Source organism: Doryrhamphus excisus, linkage group LG21 (assembly GCF_037039965.1).
Source record: "Doryrhamphus excisus strain RoL-2023G ecotype Guam linkage group LG21, RoL_Dexc_Guam_v1.1, whole genome shotgun sequence".
NCBI classification, from domain to species: Eukaryota; Metazoa; Chordata; class Actinopteri; order Syngnathiformes; family Syngnathidae; genus Doryrhamphus; species Doryrhamphus excisus.
The window spans coordinates 2,238,413-2,265,328 of NC_136377.1; the positions used below are offsets into that span (position 1 = coordinate 2,238,413).

The 26,916-nt window shown below is 40.7% G+C and overlaps 1 protein-coding gene and 1 long non-coding RNA gene across 10 annotated transcripts in view; both read left to right on the plus strand.

The window, feature by feature from the left end:
- The window catches only part of LOC144894535 (uncharacterized), a 35,557-nt gene extending 28,194 nt beyond the window's left edge, over nt 1–7,363 (plus strand). The window contains exon 3 of the long non-coding RNA XR_013625141.1: nt 7,290–7,363. This is a non-coding gene — a long non-coding RNA (uncharacterized LOC144894535). The remainder of the gene's footprint in view (nt 1–7,289) is intronic.
- Nucleotides 7,364–17,784: 10,421 nt separating this feature from the next.
- auts2a (activator of transcription and developmental regulator AUTS2 a) overlaps nt 17,785–26,916 on the plus strand; it is a 284,655-nt gene continuing 275,523 nt past the window's right edge. For 7 of the 9 annotated variants that reach the window (XM_078787521.1, XM_078787522.1, XM_078787520.1 and 4 more), the window contains exons 1-2: nt 17,785–18,095; nt 21,764–22,360. In XM_078787521.1, the coding sequence (XP_078643647.1) occupies nt 22,094–22,360 (267 nt within the window). In that variant the 5' untranslated portion in view covers nt 17,785–18,095; nt 21,764–22,093. The remainder of the gene's footprint in view (nt 18,096–21,763; nt 22,361–26,916) is intronic. The other 2 variants (XM_078787517.1, XM_078787518.1) reach the window with 1 other exon arrangement.

A 26,916-nucleotide genomic window follows, 5' to 3' on the forward strand; every position in this document is an offset into this window, starting at 1 on the left:
CTTGTAAACAACACAAAGCTGTCGATGCGTAATGTCATTACGTGTTAATCTGTACGTATACTTGATATAATCCTTTTTTTAAATATAATACAGCAAAAATGGGCATATTTCAGACTTGGTGTGTCATGCTGATTAATCATGATTAATTCATTTGGAAACTGATTAACTGATCAAGTTCAGTCTGTACAGATACATCAATACATATCACCCCTCTAGTATTTAAAATCGGGTGGACGGTGATCGAGTGGTTAGCGTGCAGACCTCACAGCTAGGAGACCTGAGTTCAATTCCACACTCGGCCATCTCTATGTGGAGTTCCTATGTCCGGTTTCCTCCCCCATTCCAAAAACATGCTAGATCCAAATTGTCCATAGGTGTGAATGACACTTATTTTCTTGCAGGCCATTCATATTGTCTGTCAAACATTTGCAGCATTTCTTGAAATGATTTTTTTTTTTATTTTTAGACTGTTAGCCACTGGTTAATTAGCGACTCCAAATTGTCCATAGGTATGAATGTGAGTGTGAATGGTTGTTTGTCTATATGTGCCCTGTGATTGGCTGGCTACCAGTCCAGGGTGTACCCCGCCTCTCGCCCCGAAGACAGCCGGGATAGGCTCCAGCACCCCCGCGACCCTCAGTAGAAAATGAATGAATGAATGAATGTCCAATAAAAATATTCGTGTTTCGGTTGCTATGGGAATCGAAAATTGTGAGTTTGACGTCAATTTATCGTCAATAAAGCCGATATCCGACATCCTACTCGGTGCATCAGTCACTTTGGTTGCATGCATCTGAGTGGTAGTCACCCATTGGCTTCCTTGTCCCGCCATTGGCTACCCGGGGCTACTGCACGAGTGAACGCAAAGCACATGAACCGTTAGCTGACGCTAACGATGGCAGCCGGCATGATTTCACAGTCAAATGTAAACAATATCTCTGATCAGGTGGCACTATCCGTACGAATCAACGCAAAAGCGACTGTGAAAGGTCAGCGGGAGTTTACACTGCAGCGTGTGGTAAATATTGCGGTGCGGAATCCAAGCCTGAATAATTTAACAGGGGAAAAGAATTGCATAGCGACAGAGGGGCAGTTGAGGTAAATCCATTTAGCCAACTTCATGTCTTCTAAGACCCAGGAGATGAACTCTACTTAATTTTAACCTCCTGTCAACTTTGTTAGGTTCAATCCCGCTCCATTTGTCTGGCTTACTGAGGTCCGGGGAGTACATAACGAATGTTATGATGCAACAAAATATGACATCATGCAGAGTCAATATGAAAAATGCACTAGCAATCCCATCTTGATAACGGTATTGGGACTGTACGCTCCCCATTGAGTAGAAGTCAAACGGCAGTAAACCACTAACTCATCCGCGTTGCCATGGAGCGGCTGTACTGTACACACAATCGATTGCAGCGTGTCTGTTTTGTGCTTTTTTTTGGAATTTTGCCCATCATCCATAATCGTTGACTTTCTCTTTTCTGTGCATTCTAAAGATATAAAAAGATAATGATGTGATTGTTATTACCATGACTATCATAACCGTATTCATTATAGCAGACAAACCCTCTTTATCACAGCTGTTAGAGCAGCTGTGGGGCTGCCGCCGGACACCCCGCCCCTCCGCCCCTCCGCCCCTCCGCCCCTCCATCCACAATGGTGGAAGGCTTTGTGTTACCATGACGACTACTTTAGTATGGATACTGAGAAAACATGACCGCCGGGTAGGAAGAAGAGAAAAAAAAAAAGTTTGAAAGTCAGGGATGTTACTGAGTGGTTGGTTATGAACTTTATGTTGACATTTTTTTTTTCTCTTTCATTCTTTTTTGTAGATGACACATAAACATGTGTGGGTAAGTTATGTTGTTGTTGTTTTTGCGAGTGATTGATACCCATTAAGCCCATTTTAGTTAAATTTAGTTAAATTATTTTATTTTTAAATATTATTTAAATATTACTCATTATTTTAGTTAGCTAAAATGTTCTTAATCCCCATAAATAATTTGATATTTTTTATAGATTTTTAAATTTACTACTGCTACTAATGCTGCTAATGCTAATGCTAATGCTACTAATGCTAATGCTACTAATGCTAATGCTGCTAATGCTAATACTACCACTAATAATAGTAATCAGAAGAAGAATAATGATGATAGTAATAACCATAGGCTAATTAATAATATAATTATTATTATTACATCACTGTCAATTGAATATAATTTTTGCAGAGCTTGAGCAGCGGTTTTGCAGTATAGATTGTGTGTACTTGTGTACATTTAATGGTGGCCTAAAACTATTGAGAATCTGTCCAAAAGTGGGAAAGTTATATCCCGGTTCTTCTTTCTTATTTGTTTTTGGGATTTTTGGATTTTTCTTTTTTTTTTTTTTTTTAATGTCTACTACATTCATTCATATCCTGTGCATCTCCAGGGGGCTAAGCCCCCACTGTCCTCAGAAACTAGTGACGCCCCTGTTGACGCCATGTAATATTATATGATGTGTTTAGGTGCTGGTTTATGTACCATTGCTGCTGAGGTTGGACGTAGTAAGACAGTCATGAAACCATACCTCAAGGATAAAAAAAAAAAGTCCAGTGGTAGGCCCAAAAAATGGATCCCATTGGCTGTCCTTGAAGACACGGGACCATCCTCGGCCCAAATGAAGTTTCCTGCTGGATTCAAAGTCCACGTCTCCTTCAATGCTCCAAGCTGCCTGTTTGGAGAACCCAACATGGTCCATTGAAGGGTGTCACTGAGTTCAATTGCATAACGGTACAGAATAAATGATGCGTTCATTGTACTCGCTGTTCAGGCTGTGTTGTATTTCATGTGCAGTGTGTGATCGCGTACGCGCGACTTCGAGGCAACATTGCTCTGGATTGATCTTCCAACTTCCTTATGCACGCACCGCTCATTGAAGTCATTTATTTCTGCAGCGAGTACGTAGCGCCAAGAAACACTCTGCTTCGGCGTTGTACAATGATCATCATTAGTGTGAAAGAAAAACACTCCATGGGCTATAAATGCTGATTAGAACGGAGCCGTAAAAGTTAAGCAGATGATTTGCAATAAAAGCTTTAACTGTGGATCAAATTAGCATCGGTACAGAGCTGCACTCGTTGTAGACTACAGGAGATTTTCGTGGGGGTTTTGTTCTGAACCCGAGAGTAATTGTGACATTGAACACAACTCATTCAAATGTTATTATAATAAAATGTAGATAGAATGAATATAATGTTAGTTATCACCCTTATATCAATTTGCTTAGATAATAGAAAGTGTTTGAATGTGCTGAAGAAGGAAGGTCCCCCCCCCCCCCCCCAGGTCAACAGCGAACCTGCAGATGTTCATGTTAATCCTGCAAGAATGTGTCAAGATAAGAACTCGTAAAACAATGAAAGTAATTACTCTCACATATACACACACACACAGACAAATACAAATACAGCTCGTGCAACTGCCCCCCCCCTCTTAGAGTTGCACGACCATGTAGTAGGGACCCCCGAAAGAGTGGAGCGGCATGCCACTGGGTATGTGGTTTCACTCTCACTGTATTTCTGCAGTTAAGTGTTTTTACAGGAGTTGAAAACCTGACAAATATATACTATTTCTAAAGAGATTAGTGTAAACCAGGGGTCTCAAACACGCGGCCCGCAGGACACTAGTTTGAGGCCCCCCGCCTTGATATGAAAGTTTAATGTGGCCCCGTGCAAGTTTGATATGGATGCCGTACGGTATCATGTACCCAGAAAAAAATTATTACGTTTGATTAATGTTCATGTTAAAGGTTAAATAACTGTTAATAGTTATCCTCCCTATCCGTGTGGAAGTGGTAAGTTTTTGGCTATTTAAGTTTAAAGGAAATAACTTGAAGGCTACCGTTTAGGTCGCTAGCTCTCTAGTTTGCGAGTTAGCATGTGTCTCAAGACCCTGCAGTTGCGCAATATGTTGTAAATAAAAAGAGTATAAATGTGACTATAGTCGTGTTTTGTCATGTCTACAGGGCTCTAATAATGCTTTGTTCATTTTAATCTGAAAAAAATAATTTGTCTTCCCACCAACTATATGTGGTTTCTTAAGTTTTTATTATTTGCAGTTTTATTATTATATTTATTTATTACTGATTGATTTTCTTTATTCTTGATTTATTTATTTTTCATCTTGTGCAGAAAAAAAGTAAGATATTTGAGAACAGTGGAATGTTTTATCAGAGTTTTTATTGTAGAAAATCGGAACCAAAGCACTGAAAAAGTTTGTATATTTTTCTGTTTTTAATAAATGCGTTTTTTTGGAAAACCTGATGCGGCCCAGCCTTGCCCAGACCCTAGCTCCAGTGGCCCCCCCAGGTAAATTGAGTTTGAGATAAATCAGGCGGATGATCTCACAAGTGTGGTATGAACGCACTAAACGCTCAGTGTACCGTATATACGTGACGTATAGCTTTCAAGTCTCCAACACAAAAAAATGGTTTATTATGTTTCCCCATCGGAGTCTCTGGGTTTTTCTTTCCACGATTCGTCGCTGTTTAGCTCCGCCGTCAGCCTGGCGGCGCCAAGCTTCACAGGCGTCGACGGGGACTTGTGAGCGATCTCCTGGAGGAAGATTTAAACTCTGGAGCTCTTTAATGTGTCTCTGCGGTGGGGGGGTAGGGGTAGGCAGGTGGGGGTACACAGGCCCCCATCGTCTTCCTCTGGAGATGGTGAGGATGCTTCCTGAAAATTCAGTAAGTCGGGCTCTGTGTTGATGCTCCAGGAGATAACCTGGGAAAGGGGGGAGATGGTGGTTCTACAAATAATTCCCTAAAGTGTGTGTGTGGGGGGGGGGTGTCTTTCATCTTTGTAGCTTCGGGTTATTCATCTCCTAATCTGACTCTGATCCTACAGGTTAAATCGGTCAAATATGACCCAATCTGTCCTGCATGAGTACTGTAGTAGTATAAAATACCCCGGTAAAAGTAACATGTGGCATATTATGAAACAACGGACCTCGACAGAAGCACAAATATCTCATTAAAGTAAAAATGCAAATAGCCACCAGGCAGGAGATCTTATCAATAATTCATCAAATGTTCCCACAGGCCACAATGAATCAATAAGATCCCACATTTACATTCTGTTTTCACAGAGCTGCAACGCGGTTAAACAAAACTACATTTTGCACACATGAAGGAACATAAATAAAGCATAAACACCCCCCCGCCCACCCCTCCCATGGAAGAGTCCAAATATCTTGTCAGGAAAGCACAGACTATACAGATAAATAACATGCATAGGAAGGACATAGTAGGGATTATCTGTGCAAATCTACAGTGTTTTTTTTTCCCATGACTGTATATCATATGCATAAGTAATATTTATATTATTTCACCATCTCTTTTTCACGTCTTAGTTGTCCTTTACATACGCCTGCTCTTACCGTAACACCCCAGCCATCATGGGCCACACCATCCGCAACACGGCCACATTTTAGTGGTGGTATTCTGAACGCACTGTTGGCGCCACTGTTGGCCCCACTGTTGGCCCCACTGTTGGCCCCACTGTTGGCCCCACTGTTGGCCCCACTGTTGGCCCCACTGTTGGCCCCACTGTTGGCCCCACTGTTGGCATGTTGATGCCCCGTTCATGCCCCATTGTTGGCCCCATTGTTGGCACGTTGATGCCCTGTTTATGCCCTATTGTCGGCACGTTGATGCCCCATTGTTGGCCCGATTGTCGGCTCCATTGTCGGCACGTGAATGCCCCGTTGATGCCACATTGTCGGCCCCATTGTCGGCACGTTGATGCCCCATTGTCGGCCCCATTGTCAGCACGTTGATGCCCCGTTGTTGGCACGTTGATGCCCCATTGTCGGCCCCATTGTCGGCACGTTGATGCCCCAATGTCGGCCCCATTGTCAGCACGTTGATGCCCTGTTGTTGGCAGCCTGATGCCCCTTTGTCGACCCCATTGTCGGCATGTTGATGCCCCGTTGTTGGCACGTTGATGCCCCATTGTCGGCCCCTTTGTCGACCCCATTGTCGGCACGTTGATGCCCCGTTGTCTGCACGTTGATGCCTCGTTGATGCCCCATTGTCGGTCCCATTGTCGGCACGTTGATGCCCCGTTGTCGGCCCCATTGTCGGCACGTTGATGCCCCATTGTCGGCACGTTGATGCCCCATTGTCGGCATGTTGATGCCCCATTGTCGGCCCGTTGATGCCCCGTTGATGCCTCGTTGATGCCCCATTGTCGGCACGTTGATGCCCCGTTGATGCCCCATTTTCGGCCCCATTGTCGCCCCATTTCTGCCCCATTCTTGGCCCATTCATCCATGATCATCATCAGTTGCAGCATGGACTGGTCCAATCCCTGAAAGCTGAACACATCCCAGTTATTGCAGGACCAGCATACTTTAATGACTTTTATTTCTCTTCTTGGTTCCTTCCCATCAAAGTTTTAGTCAATGATTTCACAATTGAAAATGATTTGAAAGTGTCTTAAGTCATACCTTATAATGTATCTCAGTAAATCTGATTGTGCTATGTGAGTGTCCTGAAGGCCCCTAGAGAAGTTATTAGACTGTATCGGGTATGTCATCCATTGAGCATGGTTGGGGGGGTGCTCTGGATCTGCGTACACAACATTTGAGACCAACCAGATACTGATGGGTTTTTGAACCCCCCCAACCCCCCCAGCACCATATGTTTCAGAAGGCCTACTAGATGTTTAGTATGCATGAGTTTGCAATGGAAGGCTGAAGCCTTTTTCGCTTTTACAGTCGCCTCATGCCCCCCCCCCCCCCCATCAGCCCTAATAATTCATTCAGGACTAATTTGAAAACACGTTCCCATTCCGGGATTGGAATCTGCCATTTATCAGCTACAGCACAATGAGCTCAGGGTCACTTAAAGCAAATTGCGGAAATTGAATTAATTTCTAGCTTCATTACCTCGTTACGAATCGGATGGCGCTCCAAATTGGTCCTGTTTTTATACTCGACATAAATATTATGGCAGCACATTAGGTTTCGCTCCCATTATTCATGACCTGAACTCATTTCAACTGTTTCGATGTACACTGAAGTGTTTCTCACATTTGTCCATCTCCAAGAACCCAGAACCCAGACTTGGGTACGGTAGTCCCTTTTGCCTTAAAGTAGCATCTTATACACGGTAAATTACGCTATTTTTTTCATTTTTATCCTCGTTCACCGGCTGAAAGTGGTCAACGCCAAACATTAAACGTTTTATTCGTTAGTAGCCCGAGTCAAAACATGAGCTCGGCATTTAGTCGTGGATTTTCTTGGCAGGGAATCCCATCCAATGGGTCTAGTTCCACGACAGCTCACATATCGGCGGGGATGCTTGCTAAGCAACACCGAACCGAACTGCCTAATTAATGTTCTCATGTGAAAGCCTGTTAAAGGGGTACTTAAATAAACATTTGGGAATACAATCTACATACAAATGTGCTATTTTTTTGTTGTTGTTGTTAGCTCTGAACATGAAGTTTTGGTTTTTGCTGGTTTTTTTTTTTGTACCGTGCTTGGACCCGCTTTGGACCTGGTTTTGTGTCACGACCGGAAGAACTGGTAATGGTTGAATTTCATTTGAACATGCATCAGATTACAATTGAATGCATCCCATAATCAGTTCACAGTTCCACATGTCCAAAAGGAGTAGGAAGAAGCAAAGCTTATTAAATCCTACCCCTCCATCTGGTACTTTTACAATCAGTAACGGTTACATTTGTTCACTTCCTGCTTTCCTAATCTAAATAAAATTAAATAAAATTAAATAAAAATAAATAAAATTAAATACAATTAAATGCAATTAAATACAATTAAATACAATTAAATACAATTAAATAAAATTATTTTTTTTATTTTTGTCACATACCAAAGTACAAGGTGATATGACCATCCAATGACATAATGGGTACCATAGTAAGTGTCAATATAGTGATATATATATATATATATATATATATATATATATATATATAGCACATCATGACTGGTTCAAGACTTTTACAATCAGTAACTGTTACATTTGTTCACTTCCTGCTTTCCATAATACAGTTAAAGGTTTTTTGTTTTTTTTTTTTTTTTAAATAATGTACCTGGGGAAACTGGGGTTGCATGCACACAAACTGTGATGATATAGCAAATTCTTACGGAATGACTCAAAACGGGAATGGAAATAATCCCCAAAATCAGGAAAACTGCCGGAATACAACAGTATAGAAAGGATGGCACAAGCAGCGTCCAAGTCCAACACGGTACAAAATGGCCTCAAGCGAGTACACCCAAAATCTACCAGGCCGTTCAACTTAATACTTCATTTACTTCATAGGAAAACTGCGCTTTTTAGGGGAATTTTGTGCATTCTGAAGATATAAAAACATCTAAAAAGAGGGACGCGTCTATTCCGTTGATGAAGCCTTACGAAAAAAAAAAAAAAAACTCCAAAAACCGCCAACAATGATCCGTTGACATAATGTGACCTGCATATTAACCAAGCCGCTTTGTTATTATTAGCGTTATCACCATTGTTTTACGCCAAAGAACTAACTGTAACTGTTACATTTGTTCACTTCCTGCTTTCCATAATACAGTTTAAGGTTTTTTTTTTATTTTTTTGTACCTGATGTAAGCATTGTGCATAAGAAGGCCGTGTTTTGCATGCTCCACTTCCCATCCTGTTTTTCCTCTCCTTTCACTCTGTGACATAATTAATGAGCTGTTCTAGTCATTAACACACACACACACACTTGTCTAATCGCAGTATCGACATGGCGCTGTCGAGGCATGATGACAGATCAGCGAAGGTTTGATACGACGCAGCAGGCACTTTCTTGACAATTAGCGGCGGAACTGTTGCTGGTGTGATTCCCAGGTGTTAAATGATGGAATTATTCCATTTTCAGATGACAGCTTGCAGTTTTTTGCTGTTCTTTGCGTCTGTCTGTCCTCACAATAACTCGGTACAGACTTTGCATGCGGCAACGTGCTTGCTGATGTGGACCACCAGTGGAAATCGGCAAATATAGTCTTAATCGGAAACCGCTATCCATATGTTATTGTTTGAATTATGTTATGTTAGGCCGATATACAAAGTAGTACACTTTACAATGTTGCAGTATATAGTAGTTCCATTCCGCGATTTAGGATTTTTATTTCTTCTAAACTTAAAGTGGACTTAATAATACTTATTTTCGTGCCTTTTATATCGGGTTCTGCACTCCTGTAGAGCAGTTACACACAATAAACCGCATCGAAAGCCTATTCACCTCTTCCTGTGGTGGTTTAGTGGATTTTCTGTGTAATTTACGCCACTCCCCAACTCTACTCCAAGCGCGCCTCTGATTGGTCACACTCCCAAGCGTTCCCGAGCACTTCCGGAGAGCTGCCGTACCCTTTTTTTGTGACACAAAATGAACAGGATACTTACTTAGTTTTCTTTTGTAGGTCAGAAAACAGGAAAAAACATAATAAGTCCTTTTTCTTTTTAAAGCTGATCATTTACCACTTCCACACGGAATTGGAGGAGAACATGCAGTGTTAAGGTCATGTAAGGTAAATGTTCTCAATGTTTTGTGTCATTACTGCCGCCTGGAAACCAGAATACTCCATATCACATGTTCACATCATTTCAATATGTTTTGACAAATAATACACCATAGTCTACCACGGAACACTCAGTCAATGAAGCTGTGTCATGGTGGAGAAAGTGGCCATTTTCCACAGCGAGTGGGGAAAAAAAAGATACTTATCTTGTATCCGTCTGATCGCCGCTTCCTTAAGCTCATACAATAAAAGCACTGATCCTCTGATTACTCAGGCAATTGCCCTGCCTTGTTAATGTAAGCCATGTTAATAGTCATGTTTGATGTCTCCCTAATCTTCTCATCTTAATCCAGCACTGATCTTTTCCCTGGGTGAGCTCTCCCATCCACCCCCCCCCCCCCTCAACCTTTCTATAACTAATCTCCATACTGTTGGTTGCATTTTGTAAAATGTGATAGCGGATCATCTGTACGTAAATATTTTAATAATAGTCTCTTCACAAACTGGTAATGGTTTAATTTCATTTGAACATGCATCAGATTACAATTGAATGCATCACGTAATCAGTTCCCAGTTCCACATGTCCAAAAGGAGTAGGAAGAAGCAAAGCTTATTAAATCCTACCCCTCCATCTGGTACTTTTACAATCACTAACTGTTACATTTGTTCACTTCCTGCTTTCCATAATACAGTTTAAGAGCGTGTGTCGCAAGATTTAAACGTGACAAGATTTCTCAATAATAAATTAATTCATCACACAGCAAATTAATATGAAATCAATATATTGCCATGTCTGTGTTCCTCGTTCCCCACCTCCAAACAGTAAGATGGTTCGCTCTGTGGTTTGGTTTCAGCACCTTGGTGCGTTTGTTCCGTCGACCAATGGCGTGAACGGAGGGTGGAGGCGGGGCCGCTAGCATACACACAGTGTAATGTATTTTTATATTTTATATTTTTATATTTTTTCATTGTATTTTTTTTTAACGCTCACTCTCGTAAACCCGATTCGCGTGTCTCGTCACACCCGTCGGGCCGAATACAAAAACCAAAGTTGTCAGGTCTGCAGTGATGCGCACATGGCAGATGTAGGTCAGGATATTGTTCCATATTGTTATGATTTGTCGTTTGCCTTCTCCCATTTGGTGTTCTTCTGATGACAAACTGTCTCGTCCTAGCGCCAAAAAACAATCTACCCTGGGAAGACGAGAACACAGCCTTCTGATCCACATAATCTGTGCAAATCCTCTGCTACAATGCTTCCCCATTATGAAAATAGAAAACATGAGCGTTCGACTTTTATGCCTGGAGGCACCCTGCTATTATGCATTATTTACAAGAACAATTACCACCAATTCCTGTATTTATATTTGCAGTCTTTGCCCGTTTATGATGACCTAATGAAATGTCGTTAAAGCCACCCCTCAGGTTCCATTGCGCTGATCTGTTTCCTTTTATAACGGACTTCTTGTGTGGGCCCACAAATAAACGACTCGTATCCAATACAAGGAAATAAAGGCTTCCGACTGATTTGACATTACTAAATGAATAGATGGGTGACATTAGAGCAGGGGGGGGGGCGCATTGATTTAACAAGACTATATATTTTACACGTAATATAATTATTATATCTGAAAAAGTAATCTGCTATATGTGCACTTTGAGATCATTTATTTGATATAAAGTGTGTTATAAATTAAATTAATTCATTCATTATCTACCGCTTCGAGGGTCGCAAGGGGTGCTGGAGCCTATCCCAGCTGTCTTTTTGGGCGAGTGGCAGGGTACACCCTGGACTGGTGGCCAGCCAATGACAGGGCACATATAGACAAACAACCATTCACACTCACATTCATACCTATGGACAATTTGGAGTCGCTAATTAACCTAGCATGTTTTTGGAATGTGGGAGGAAACCGGAGTACCCGGAGAAAACCCACGCATGCACGGGGAGAACATGTAAACTCCACACAGAGATGGCCGAGGGTGGGGAAAGACAAAATAAGAAGCCAAAAAGTTACCACTTCCACACAAAATAGGAGGAGAACTCATTCATTCATTTTCTACCGCTTATCCTCACAAGGGTCGCGGAGGTTGCTGGAGCCTATCCCAGCTGTCTTCGGACAAGAGACGGGGTACACCCTGGACTGGTGGCCAGCCAATCACAGGGCACATATAGACAAACAACCATTCACACTCACATTCATACCTATGGACAATTTGGAGTCGCTAATTAACCTAGCATGTTTTTGGAATGTGCGAGGAAACCGGAGTACCCGGAGAAAACCCACGGAGAACATGCAAACTCCACACAGAGATGGCCGAGGGTGGGATTGAACTCGGGTCTCCTAGCTGTGAGGTCTGCACGCTAACCACTCAACCACCGTGTAGTAGTTATTATTATTATTTTTCATTCATTCATTTTCTACCACTTATCCTCACGAGGGTCGCTGGGGTGCTGGAGCCTATCCCAGCTCTCTTATTATTATTATTATTATTATTATTATTATTATGTGCTTGTGTCTCTTTTTTTAGGAGCACTTTGTAAACAACAGCCCACATTAAATACCGAAATTGATAAAACCATCATAAGGTTAAGGTTGGCTCAAGCCATGATGTCAGGTTGTATGTTGAGTTTAAATGAAATACTTTGGAAAGAACAATGTGGCTCCCGGGCCTTAGTTTGCCCACCCCTGCATTAGAGCTTGTGTATATTATATTCATAATTTAGGTCAGAATAAGTGGCCTCAGTTGAGTAAGGGATATGACAAACACTTGCCATGTATTAACTTCCACGCTTACTAGACCCGAGAGATTAATAATGAAATATGATTATTAGATCTCGCACACCGAAGCCAGACGTGTTGCTTTTGATGAATAACAGGATGGAGAGGGGCTGTACTACACGTAGAGGCTTAGGTACGTCTCAGCGTAAGGGAATACCTTCAGTTCGAGTGACTCTTCATCACTCAAAGTGCCAAAGTATTAAGGGTTATTACGGGGCTTGTCGTGACGCCTGGGGGGGCGGGGGGGGGGGGGGGGCAAAGTGAGCTCATTCTTGCATCAAGAATCTCTTTGTTGCTCCGAGTGCGTAGCAATTTTAACTTGCATTAAACCCCCCGCTGTTATTATATCCCCACTTGGGTCGGACTACTCAGCCAGTCAGGGCGGTGATTGAAGGAAGCGTTTAAAAAAAAACAAAAAAAAACAAGGCAACGGTGAAACAAAGAGGATAATGGCGTGTTTATGTCTCTCTCGCCATGTGATCCATCGGTAAATGTCAGCGTCTGCTATCCGTGGTAAAATGTACTTCTGTGAGAAAATGATCAACGACGGCTTGGCAAATCATGTATTTTCTTTTTTGTCTTATCCTAACATCGTGTCTGCATCTTAAAGGGCCGATTACAGCGCGGCTGGCCTGGGTTCCTCCCATGGGCTTCATTCTGCTACAGCCTCACCTCAGGCCATGGAGAAAATAGCATCATAGAAAGAATAGAATGAAAAAATGCAATTGCGATAAAAAGGATGAACGGATTTGTTGGCTTAGCTTAGTGCTTCTGAAATAGTGGGGGGGGCACGAGGCACTTTGATTTCAATGCAGACCTACCAACATGTACACATTCATAGTACTCAACATGCAATTTGACTCCTGAATACACTTGGATGCCCTCTATTTTGTTGCATTTTCCTGGTTTTAATTTCAAGTTCCAACAGATTCATGAATAAATATTAGTTTCTCTATGATTAAAAAAAAATAAAATAAAACAATTCTATCCATTAGGGGTGCTATTACAGAAAATAACTACTGTATTTTTTGGACTATAAGTTGCACAATGCCAAAAATGCATCATTAGGTAGAAAAAAAAAAACATACATAAGTCGCATTTTTGAGGGTAATTTATTTTACAAACTTGACCAAAAAATATGGTATATATACCATATTTTTTGGACTATAAGTCGCTCCGGAGTATAAGTCGCACAATTCCAAAAATGCATTATTAGGTAGAAAAAAAAACATACATAAGTCGCTCCAGAGTATAAGACGCACAAGGCCAAAAATGCATAATTAGGTAGAAAAAAAAACATAAATAAGTCGCATTTTTTGCGGGTAATTTATTTTAACTACTTGACCAAAACAGACATTACGTCCTCTTGGAAGGCAAGTTCTAACATAATAAAATACAGCTACACAAAAAATAAACATGAACAGAAAAGGTGTCCAGTTTTTTCATTTATAAGTCGCTCTGGAGTATAAGTCGCAGGAACAGCCAACCTAGGGAAAAAATTGCCACTTATATAAAAAATATGGTATATATACCATATTTTTTGGACTATAAGTCGCTCCGGAGTATAAGTCGCACAATTCCAAAAATGCATAATTAGGTAGAAAAAAAACCATACATAAGTCGCTCCAGAGTATAAGTCGCACAATTCCAAAAATGCATAATTATGTAGAAAAAAAAAACATAAGTCGCATTTTTTTTTTTGGGTAATTTATTTTCCAAACTACTTGACCAAAACAGACATTACGTCCTCTTGGAAGGCAAGTTCTAACATGAATAAAAGAATAAAAGAACAGGCTGAATAGGTGTAAGATATGCTAACACAATGCTTATTCAGCTACACAAAAAATAAACATGAACACAAAAGGTGTCTAGTTTTTTAATTTTTAAGTCGCTCTGGAGTATAAGTCGCAGGAACAGCCAACCAATGAAAAAAAAAGTGCCACTTATAGTCTGGAAAAATACGGTATATAAAATCACTGGCTTGACCGTAGCTTTTTTGATTCCTTTTACTGGATTGGTCTCTCACTAAAGTGAATCAAGAACCGGATTCACTCCAGTCTTGTGTCACAGTGCACATACTATTTTTTTTTTTTGGCCTTACCTGTGAAAGGTAATCCCGTGAGATCTTGTATGGATTATAAGCCGGTTGGTCCGATGCCATGCAGCACCCGAGTCCCTAAACCCATGAGCCCACGTCAGGTTCAAGATCGACTTGTCTGCAGACTCATGCCGGCGTTGTTGAGTCAGTCTAGCTCCTCAAGTGGCCATGGTCTTGGAGTCTAGCGTGGATTTTGACGCTTGAATTGTCTTATATGTTCCACTCCTCACCAGGTACATATTTTGGCGCAGTCTCGTAAAGTGGACCTCCCAAAAAAAAATTCCTCGAGCTGCAACCGATGTGGACCATTAAGGCTGTGATCGATCTGCTTGAAGTACATAAAAATTCTTCAAGGTTGGAAGACCTACTTTCACAGAAGAGAGTTAAAAAAGCTCTTATATATCAACCATAAAAAACCTTGTTGGAGGTTTTTGGAGATATTTTTAATAGCGGGATTTGTAGGCGGAATAGGTGTGTTTTTTATTACTTGCCTATTTTTTTTGCTGTTTTTAATGAGTATTTATGTGAGTGTTTATGTGTATCAGGGTCATGTTGTCATTATGGAAGGAAGAAAGGTCAAAGGTTGAGATGGAGTGAAGCCGCAGAGGGATTAAAGATAATAATTAAATTAAAGATAATAATAGTAAATAAAGTGAAATATAATAAAGGTAAAGATAATCAAGATATATAAAGGAGTTAAAGATAGATAATAAAGATAATAAAGTGTAAAAGTGAGCAGCAGATTTGTCTTCCGGTGGGGGGGGCAGAATTAGCTCCCTCGCTGTTGACTTTCTCGTCCGTGCCACTTTGTCACAAGGTCGACGCGCATGGAAAACACGAGACAAGGTCAAGTGCACGCCAATCTCGCCTGCATAATTCTTGCAGGCATGGCAGCCCCCCCCCACTACCCCCCACCCTGCCTTTCCACGGGACAATGGGGACAGAGGCACTTTAGCAAGCACCGGGCTGCACGGCTCAGCCTCTGCATCATTAAACCGGGCTAAAAATACACAGCCCACCCATGTTTCTCTTTTCGTGGAGGACCAGTTAATCAGCGCACCTAAACAAGCACGGGTTCCACGGGTTTGGTTTTTTTTTTGGCCTTGGAATTGCAGCTGAAGCAAGGTCATGACAATACAAACGACACTCTTATTATGGAGTGCTAATACCCTTGAAGTTATACGGGTCTCTTGTCACTTTGGTATTAATGCTGTGGTTCCGTGGGCGCTCATGCACATGTCCGTCAATATCGGTTATCAGGCTCGTTTGGGTGAAAAAGATATACTGTATAAATAACCTTAAGGGTACTGCATGTAGAACCAGGCGGAGTACCATAGTTAGATGTGTTGACGCACATGTGAGAGTTATTGTTTTCACATCATTTTTTATTATTTTTGAAAGTGCCTCAAGCCAAAATCAGTATGCGGTTTTTGGCAACTCCGAAATCAGGAAAAATTCATTCATTCATTTTCTACCGCTTATCCTCACGAGGGTTGCGGTGGGTGCTGGAGCCTATCCCAGCTGTCTTGTACACCCTGGACTGGTGGCCAGCCAATCACAGGGCACATATAGACAAACAACCATTCACACTCGCATTCATACCTATGGACAATTTGGAGTCGCTAATTAGCCTAGCATGTTTTTTGAAATGTGGGAGGAAACCGGAGTACCCGGAGAAAACCCACGCATGCACGGGGAGAACATGCCGAGAGATGGCCGAGGGTGGAATTGAACCACGGTGTCCTAGCTGTGAGGCCTGCATGGTAACCACTAGTGCACCGTGCAGCCCAAGAAACAGACATTTTTTTTTATTTGTATCCACATATTTGTACATGTACACACACAGAAATGTGACTATAGGGGTGCTATTTCATATCTAGAGGGCTCTAATGACCCGTTAACCCATCTTTAGAAGGTCCCAAACAGGTTTTTCCATGGTCTGACTACAAAACTGTTCCATTTATGGATAAGGAATCTAATAGTATAAGGAATATTTGGCGGATATTCACTTATCACGGTCGGGTGTGGAACCAGTAAAACCGTGATAAACGAGGGATTCCTCTACTTTGAATTGAAGCAACTAATAACAAATGAGTGAAAGAGTGAAATGTATGGAGTGGCTTCTGACCATTTTTGCTGTTGTGACAAATCATCAAGGACAAAGATGTTATCCTTGAACATGTGAAAGGATCCTCATTCCAATAAGCCTGTTTTTTTTTCTCTTTTGCAACCACAGGGATCAAAGTACGGAGTTGTCTATCATCTTCTTATTATCTTCATTAATTCGTAATCTTTTTTTTTGCTGCATGTTATCTCTCCTACATGTGCTCTGTGTACGTTGTGGGTAATTTGGGTGGTAATTTTGGTGTAAATTCCAATGGACCGTTTACACCAGGGGTGGGCAAATATTTTGACTTGTGGGGTGCATTGAGTTAAAATTGTCCGGGGGGGGGCAGAACATATATTTAACACACACACACAATTTTATGCTTATAATTTTCCTTGAATTATTTGTCTCATTTTTACTTTTTACTACTTTTTACTTTTTCTACTTTTTACTTTTTATTAAAAAAAAACAAAAACCTAAACTATATTATGGAAAGCAGGAAGTGAACAAATGTAACAGTTACTGATTGTAAAAGTACCAGATGGAGGGGTAGGATTTAATAAGCTTTGCTTCTTCCTACTCCTTTTGGACATGTGGAACTGTGAACTGATTATGTGATGCATTCAATTGTAATCTGATGCATGTTCAAATGAAATTCAACCATTACCATTACTCAACTTTATTTTTCTTCACTGTAAAGCGTCTGAGTGTTTTGAAAAGTGCTATGCAAATAAAATTATTTGTAATAATAAAATTAATAAAATTATTAATTAATTTAATCTGTAAAAGTGTTATACTATCAGCTGTATGTTCTCATGTCCCTTTTTTCAGAATTACTTTAAACATCAGACCACATCAAACTGTCATTTAATTTTATAGTTTTATTCTTTAATTTTTTTTTTACTAAATAAGACAAAAGTTTGTATGTTAAAAGTTGAAATACTTAGAAAGCAACTCGCGGGCCGGATTCTTACACTTGGTGGGCCACATGTGGACCCCGGACCATAGTTTGCCCACCACCGCATTGTTTTTGTCAGTCACTTTGTCAACTGTTGTGATGCTGACTCATTTTTATTGTGCAACTTGGACTCTACAATCATAGGGATATCACTTCATAATTAATAATTAATAATTAATAATAATAACTCGCCTGGATATGAAATCTTCATCAAGTCCATCACAGCCATCACACGTCTCCTTTCCACGCTCCTCCGATGCCATCGCCCTATACAAAACATCCACGCTGACTCCGTGGCCAAACGGACGGGTCATTCCGAAGCGCGACAGGACTATTTGCACCGAGGAAGAAGCGTGCAGCCTGTCAAGCGGCACTGCGGCACCGCCATATCCCTGCGCCCCGGTCCCCGCGTCTCCGGGATCCTGGAAGTCTGATCGGGGGAAAGAGAGGAGGAGGGCGCGTTGCCTTTGCTGGATCTATCTTGTCAGCTCCACAAAAAAAAAAAAAAACCAAAAAAAACCTGCCGGTGCTTTTTTATGATAAGAAATAAGTGACTGAAGACCTGCAACTTATCCGAAAGGTCCCGCCCCCACTCGCAAGGGTTTGCATTTCTTGCTTTTGCATGACGTGTTTTGGAGAGAGAGAGAAAAAAGAGGCTTGCTTTTGTTGCGTGGAGTGTGTGTGTGTGTGTGTGCGTGTGCGTGTTGTGGTGGAAAATGCTGCCCGGCCAGGAGGCAGTGCCAGTACGCTGCTGTTGTGGGCTAGACCCGGATTACAGAACCGGAGATCTCATATTGACAGCGCCGAGCAGACAAAAAAAAAAAAAAAAAAAGAGACCGAGAGCGAAGACAAGAACTAAGACTGTGCTAGACCGGTTTTCTACTAGAGAGCGGTTTTTTGTGTGTCGTTGAACGGGACATCAGGTTTAAATGCATTCATTGTTGGTGAAGGTGCAGCGGCTGTGTTCGGCTTATTCATTTTTTTTTTTGGCACCGTGTTGCTGCAATAGTTCAACATTTGCATGCAGGAATGTTGAGTCCATCCACCCCTTGGAGACGATCCAATCCATTTTTTTTGGGGGGGGGGGCGTTTGTTGCAATTGTGCATGTTTTGTATCACTTTGCAGGATCTCCACTACAGGTGCATTGCAGGAATTGGTAACCTGTGTCTAATGACTGACTGTGGCTTAAGTGTGGCTGTGCATTAAAGTTCTGTACAGCAATCTACGCTATATGATGGGAAAAAAAGGCTTTTGATCCTGATTATTTGATTATTATCACTCGCTAAATGTACTGCAAAAAAAAGGCCAGTAAGGATAATTCATAATGCCGCCTACAGAGAACATACTAACTCCTTATTTCTAAAATCACAAATACTTCAACTTGCTCATATAGTTCATCTTCAAACAGCTAAAATAATAATGCATAAGGCTAAAAATAACCAATTAGCTAAAATGTCATCCAATACTTCTCTACAAGAGAGGAGAAATATGATCTCAGGGAAGAAGTACATTTGAAACACTTCTATGCTAGGACTACGTTAAAAAGCCATAGCATTTCAGTATGTGGAATCAAACTATGGAACGGATTGAGTAAGGACCTCAAACAATGTTGATGTTTGCTAAATACAAGGATGAAGAGTCTTGAACCAGTCATGATGTGCTATATATATCACTATATTGACACTTACTATGGTACCCATTATGGCATTGGATGCTCATATCACCGAGTACTTTGGTATGTGACAAAAGAAAATTAAATAAAATACTATTTTATGTAATTTTATTTAATTGTATTTAATTTTATATAATGTTATGTAATTTGTAGTAATTTAATTTTATTTAATTGTATTTAATTTTATTTAATTTTATTTAATTTTATTAAATTTTATTTTAATTAAAAATATTAGGAAAGCAGGAAGTGAACAAATGTAACAGTTACTGATTGTAAAAGTACCAGATGGGAGGGATAGGATTTAATAAGCTTTGCTTCTTCCTACTCCTTTTGGACATGTGGAACTGGGAACTGATTTATGTGATGCATTCAATTGTAATCTGATGCATGTTCAAATGAAATAAAACCATTACCATATAGGCATAGACCGGCATGATTGCTTGGCTAAAAATATTGTAATATTAAGTTATCGCTTCATAGTGGCGGGTCACACTTTCCTCCAAACTTGCGTTTTTGTTATCAACTTAGACGTTGTTGATCAGTTGACAAGAAACAAAAAATGGTAGTATATCCATGTAGTAACATGTAATACTTACGGTATTTTAATCGGTTGAAGTATTAGGGAATATCCTTCCTAGGAACATATCTAGCATTAACTTTTTCATACTCTTCAACTTTTCTTCCGACTCCTTTTCAGACAGGTGGAACTGTGAATTGTAACACGATGCATTCAATGTATACTGTACGAATGTTGGACGTAAATTAAACCATAAAAGCTGAAATATGTAGCTGATGTGTTAGCGAGGCGGTGACACGCTGTGTGGTGAGGCTAGCCGCTAGCCGGCTAGTAGCCAGCTGGTGTGATGTGGTGTGGTGTCGCTACACGAGTAGCGTAGTTCCTTGGCGTAACAATGGTGATAACGCTAATAATAACAAAGCGGCTTGGTTAATATGCAGGTCACATTATGTCAACGGATCATTGTTGGCGGTTTTTGGAGTTTTTTTTTTTTCATACGTTTTTTTTTCTTCATCAACGGAATAGACGCGTCACTCTTTTTGGATGTTTTTATATCTTGAGAATGCACAAAATTCCCCTAAAAAGTGCAGTTTTCCTATTAAGAGATGAAGTATTAAGTTGAACGGCCTGGTAGATTTTGGGTGTACTCGCTTGAGGCCATTTTGTACCGTGTTGGACTTGGACGCTGCTTGTGCCATCCTTTCCATACTGTTGTATTCCGGCAGTTTTCCTGATTTTGGGGATTATTTCCATTCCCGTTTTGAGTCATTCCGTAAGAATTTGCGAAATCATTACAATCATTCCCACTCGGTTACATTGTTTGTGTGCATGCAATCCCAGTTTCCCCAGGTACATTATTTAAAAAAAAAAAAAAAAAATCCTTAAACCAGGGGTATCAAACACGCTGCCCGTGGGCCAAATGTGGCCCGCAGGACACTAGTTTGAGGCCCCCGCCTTGATATGAAAGTTTAATGTTTGATATGGATGCTGTATGGTATCATGTACCCAGAAAAAATTATTATGTTTCATTAATGTTCATGTTAAAGGTTAAATAACTGTTAATAGTTATCCTCCCTATCCGTGTGGAAGTGGTAAGTTTTTGGCTATTTAAGTTGAAAGGAAATAACTTGAAGGCTACCGTTTAGGTCGCTAGCGCTCTAGTTTGCGAGTTAGCATGTGTCTCAAGACCCTGCAGTTGCGCAATATGTTGTAAATAAAAAGAGTATAAATGTGACTATAGTCGTGTTTTGTCATGTCTACAGGGCTCTAATAATGCTTTGTTCATTTTAATCTGAAAAAAAAAGTCTACCCACCAACTATATGTGGTTTCTTATGTTTTTATTATTTGCAGTTTTATTATTATATTTATTTATTTATTACTGATTAACTGATTTTCTTTATTCTTGATTTGTTTATTTATTTTTCATCTTATTTTGTGTAGAAAAATAAAAATTAAGATATTTGAGAACAGTGGAATGTTTTATCAGAGCTTTTCTTGTAGAAAATCGGAACCAAGTTTTTAAAAAAAATTGTTTTTTAATAAATGCGTTTTTTTGTTTTTTTTTGAAAACCTGATGCGGCCCAGTCTCACCCAGACCCGAGCTCCATTGGCCCCCAAGTAAATTGAGTTTGAGACCCCTGCCTTAAACTGTATTATGGAAAGCAGGAAGTGAACAAATGTAACAGTTACTGATTGTAAAAGTACCAGATGGAGGGGTAGGATTTAATAAGCTTTGCTTCTTCCTACTCCTTTCGGACATGTGGAACTGTGAACTGATTATGTGATGCGTTCAATTGTAATCTGATGCATGTTCAAATGAAATTAAACCATTACCATTATCAGTTCTTCCGGTCGTGACACAAAACCAGGTCCAAAGCGGGCCCAAGCACGGTACAGTCGGAACCAAACCAGGCCGTAACCATCATCAAACATTCATCTTGCATTAAGTAGAATGGCACAAAGCGTCTACATAGTCCGCCTCAGTATTTGGAAAACTGCTTAATTTACTACAAATCACAGTTGTACTCTTGAAGTGATCATGTTGCAAATCGCTTGCTCTTTCTTTCCTTGTCTGGCAGGAAGACGAAGGCCAGTTTGGAGTCCTTGTGGAAGAAGAAGAACAGATGAGGAACTATGCGACGTAACGTGGTGGATCTGGTTTTACAGAAGAAACAACTTTGCTACGACGCCGCCACGACGCCGTTGAAGGATGTGATGGATCGCTGCTAGAGACCGATGGTCGTCTCCATGCAGCTTCACCTTCCCTGTAGAAGGCTCCACCTCCTGGATGTTACATGGTTACCTTGGATCCACTTCCATCGATAACGTTCACTTGGATAACCTCGCTTATCGGACCTCTGAAGACCGCTTCTCGTTAGGATAACGTTTTTTTTATCCGGAGCGTTCCCATGAAGGACATGGATGGCCCTCGATCCAGCGGAATGCACAAGAAAAGGAAGTCAAGGTCAGAGAGGACTCGAGAAAGGAGATCAAACTGGATAAGTAACAATCACGTGAAGGGCTTCTCGTCTGACTCGGAGCGAGAGGGCGACAGGAAGCCCTCCTCGTCCCGTCCTAGACCGCCGCGGAGAAAACGAAAGGAGTCTACTTCTGCCGAGGAGGACATTATCGATGGGTTTTCCATCACCGGGTTCGTGACCTTGGAGGCACTGGAGGTAAGTACTGAACCGTGAAGCCATAACTGTTGTGTGTCCGGCTTCCTGTCGGGTATCTGGTGCTGGTCGGACTGGTTCAAGCCGCCGTTTGTTATCCTGCTATTGTGGAATCAAACGGTTTTCCACTTTAAATGCAGCGCTTCCTTTCGGAGATGAATATCAATGTCCTCTCAGAGGCGGCTGTTGTGTGTTCAGCTCCGGGTTTGTTTTCCACAAGAGTTTTCCAGCAAAGTGGGTACTCCACATGTGGGATGGGATGTGGAGTGGCTGGCGTGCTTTCGCTCTCGCTCACGAGTGGTTAAAAAAAAATTTGATCCTTGTCACAACAATTTAATCAGAGTGGCGGTAATTTGTAATTATGATCTCTCAGGGATGTTTTGGTATGAATTATGACTTGTATCAAGGAGTGGGATATTTGGTTACATGTACATTCCTAGTACTATGTTGATCATTCCCATTGATCCCATTTGAGTTTAACATTGTTCCTTTTTGGGCCTGAATGAATCCCAAACTATTCCACATATATATTTGATACGCTGATGTTTTTGTACAGTAATCCCTCGTTTATTGCAGTTAAAGTCGGATTCATTACTCGTATTTTCATAGTTAGACTCGACCCTGAAAATAATATTTTTAAAACTGTTAGAGCGCTTAAATGTCTGATGAAATCGGAATATCTGGAGAAAATGCAGAATTTATGGAAAATATGTTTGGCTAATAGGCTGCACGGCGGACAAGTGGTTAGCGCAGTTGTATCAATTTCGGTATTTGACGTGGTCTGTTGTTTACAAAGTGCTCCTGAAAAAAGGGACACATAACAATAATAATAATAACAATAATAATAATAATAATAATGCCCTGTGATTGGCTGGCAACCAGTCCAGGGTGTACCCCGCCTCTAGCCCGAAAAGAGCTGGGATAGGCTCCAGCACTCCCGTGACCCTTGTGAGGATAAGCGGTAGAAAATGAATGAATAATAATAATAATAATAACTACTGCACGGCGGATGAGTGGTTAGCACAGACCTCACAGCTAGGAGACCCGAGTTCAATTCCACCCTCGGCCATCTCTGTGTGGAGTTTGCATGTTCTCCCCGTGCATGCGTGGGTTTTTCTCCGGGTACTCCGGTTTCCTCCCACATTCCAAAAACATGCTAGGTTAATTAGCGACTCCAAATTGTCAAAACTCCTTCAGTAGCGGCCATTTTAGACCATTTTGAGTGATTTTTCAAGGCACACAGAATATTGTGTTCTACGGCTACCAACAGAAAGATTAGATTCAGATCTTTCATCAGAAAAAAAATTGACATTTTTCCGTGCTTTTGGAAACAGCAGTAGAACATATGCAAGTTTCAGGTAAATACCAGTTCCTGACTAAAAAAAAGGGAGAGAAATTTCAAGCATAAATATTGTTTTTGGGCTGCATGGTGGTCGAGTGGTTAAAAGCTAGGAGACCCAAGTTCAATCCCACCCTCTGCCATCTCTGTGTGGAGTTTGCATGTTCTCCTCGTGCATGCGTGGGTTTTCTCCGGGTACTCCGGTTTCCTCCCACATTCAAAAAAAAAAACAAAAAAAACATGCTAGTTAATTAGCGACTCCAAATTGTCCATAGTTATGAACGTGAGTGTGAATAGTTGTTTGTAAAGTGACTATAGGGGTGTTATTTCAAATTGAGAGGGCTCTAATCATGTTAAAAAGCCACATTCAGGAGGTCTTAACAGGAATTCCATGTTCTAAATATGAACGTTTAGAATTGATCAAAAAGGAAATTCACTTCCTGTGATTGGCTGGCCACCAGTCCAGGGTGTACCCCGCCTCTCGGCCGAAGACAGCTGGGATAGGCTCCAGCACCCCCTGTGACTCTCATGAGGATAAGCTGTAGAAAATGAATGAATGTTTGGCTAATAGATTGTAATCAACCATTTTTGAAAAAAAAACACGATGGTGCGAATCCTCAAAATGTGATGCCAAAAGTGTAGTGGCAAACCCCAACAGAAGACTCCTTTCATACAGAACAGGTCTGCACTATATATGTCCTTTTATCAACCAAATAGCCTGATCTTATTTCTTATTTACCGCATGGCTTTTCTCACCGTGCAAATCCCTTTTTTCCGAGACTTTGTTTGTACACGATGATATCCGAGACATCGTCACAAGGTCAGGTTGCCAGGGCTAACACAGTCTGACTTGCACTTTCTTATCGATGTGCGATGCTAATCTCGCTGTGTGACCGCATCTTGGGGATCTCCGCATTTGCATTTGTCCTCTCGTATCATTATGATTGTCGGATTAAAACATTTTCGCTTGCTCAAGAGGCACTTTCACTTTCATTCACACGGATAAAGTCGCGGCCTTCTGAGCGTGTGTTCTTTCCATCCCCTCATTTTGTTTGACCTTGTTTCCCAAGCCCTTTTCTGTCTGTCAATGCTGCCTTTTTTTTTTTAAAGTATTCAAGCACTTTCAGAGATTAAGGTTAGTTGGCGACCGCAAAAAAAACCAAGTGGTTTCAAGTGAGCAGAGCTTGAAAGGTCATTTACTATCACAGAGCCACTAAAATACGGTACTTGAATCAGGTTTGCTATTATCCGGCAATGCTTTAGCGCCACGGTGAAGGGATTAGTACAATCAGAATTTAAATACAGTTTGTGTAAGTGTAAAAGCATGTGATGGGTATATGCCTTGTAGCCTGTGCATAGGAGTTGTACAATGTGGTGAAAATCAAGAATAATAGGAGTCTAAACGTGACTATAGGGGTGTTATTTCATGTCTACAGGGCTCTAATAATGGCAAAATCTGTATTTAGAAATTAAATACAGTTTGTGTAAGTGCCGGTTTATTGTTTACATTGAAAATGTTTGCCAAATTTGGCCACAGTTTGTATATATTTTGTGTCCCTAATGTATTTATCATTACAAAAAGTCCTTGTTAGCAGTTTGTTAGCACGAGGGATTCTCCGCTTGAGTGGCCACCAATCAAAATTGTCTGATTTCTATGAAAAAAAAAAGCATGTGCCTTGTAGCCTGTGCATAGGAGTTGCACAATGTGGTGAAAACCAAGAATAATAGGAGTCTAAAGGCGACCATAGGGGTGTTATTTCATGTCTACAGGGCTCTAATGATGGCAAAATCTGTATTTAGAAATTAAATACAGTTTGTGTAAGTGCTGGTTTCTGGTTTATGTTGAAAATGTATCCCCAATTTGGCCACGGTTTGTATTTATTTTGTGTTCCTAACGTGTTTATCATTTCCTTGTTAGCAGTCTGTTAGGGATTCTCCAGTTGAGTGGCCACCAATCAAAATTGTCCGATTTCTATGAAAAAAAACATGTGATGGGTATATGTCTTGTAGCCTGTGCATAGGAGTTGCACAATGTGGTGAAAATCAAGAATAATAGAGTCTAAAAGTGACTATAGGGGTGTTATTTCATGTCTGCAGGGCTCTAATAATGGCAAAATCTGTATTTAGAAATTAAATACAGTTTGTGTAAGCGCCGGTCTCTTGTTTACGTTGAAAATGTATGCCCAATTTGTATATATTTACGGTTTGCATATATTTTGTGTTCCTAACGTATTTATCATTACAAAAAGTCCTTGTTAGCAGTTTGTTAGCATGAGGGATTCTCCGCTTGAGTGTCCAACAATCAAAATTTCTATGAAAAAAACATGTGATGGGTATAAGCCTTGTAGCCTGTGCATAGGAGTTGTACAATGTGGTGAAAACCAAGAATAATAGGAGTCTAAAGGCGACCATAGGGGTGTTATTTCATGTCTACAGGGCTCTAATAATGGCAAAATCTGTATGTAGAAATTAAATACAGTTTGTGTAAGTGCCGGTTTCTGGTTTACGTTGAAAATGTATCCCCAATTTGGCCACGGTTTGTATATATTTTGTGTCCCTAACGGATTTATCGTCAAGTCTTTCAGCACTAGGATTCTCCGCTTGTGTGGCCACCAATCAAAATTGTCTGATTTCTATGAAAAAAGCATGTGATGGGTATATGCCTTGTAGCCTGTGCATTGAAGTTGCACAATGTGGTGAAAACCAAGAATAATAGGAGTCTAAACGTGACTATAGGGGTGTTATTTCATGTCTGCAGGGCTCTAATAATGGCAAAATATGTATTTAGAAAAGTCAAAAGCATATTTCTATGCACTGTGAAATTCAGAAATTCACTTATCACGGTGGATATGGATTGAACCGTGATAAACAAAACGTGTGTAGTTTGACAGTCGATGTTAATTCAGTGGAAGGTCTCATTATTCTAATGTAACACATTCCCACAAATGGCATTTAAGCAGTAGAGCTGATGGTGTCAGTCGGCTTTTAATCAAAGGATGTGATAACTCATTCAATCTAATTTAGATGGAAATCATACCGATTCACAAGTCCTGGATATAATAATTAAATAACTGCACTGCTTTGTCTACGCATCTGGATATGATCTTGATATTCAATTACCAAACAACTCCTTGGTCTTCCTTAACCCTTAGATGCACAAGTGGGTCAAAAATGACCCGGTCAGGTTGTTTTCTTGAAATATCTTCATAATGAAATTTTT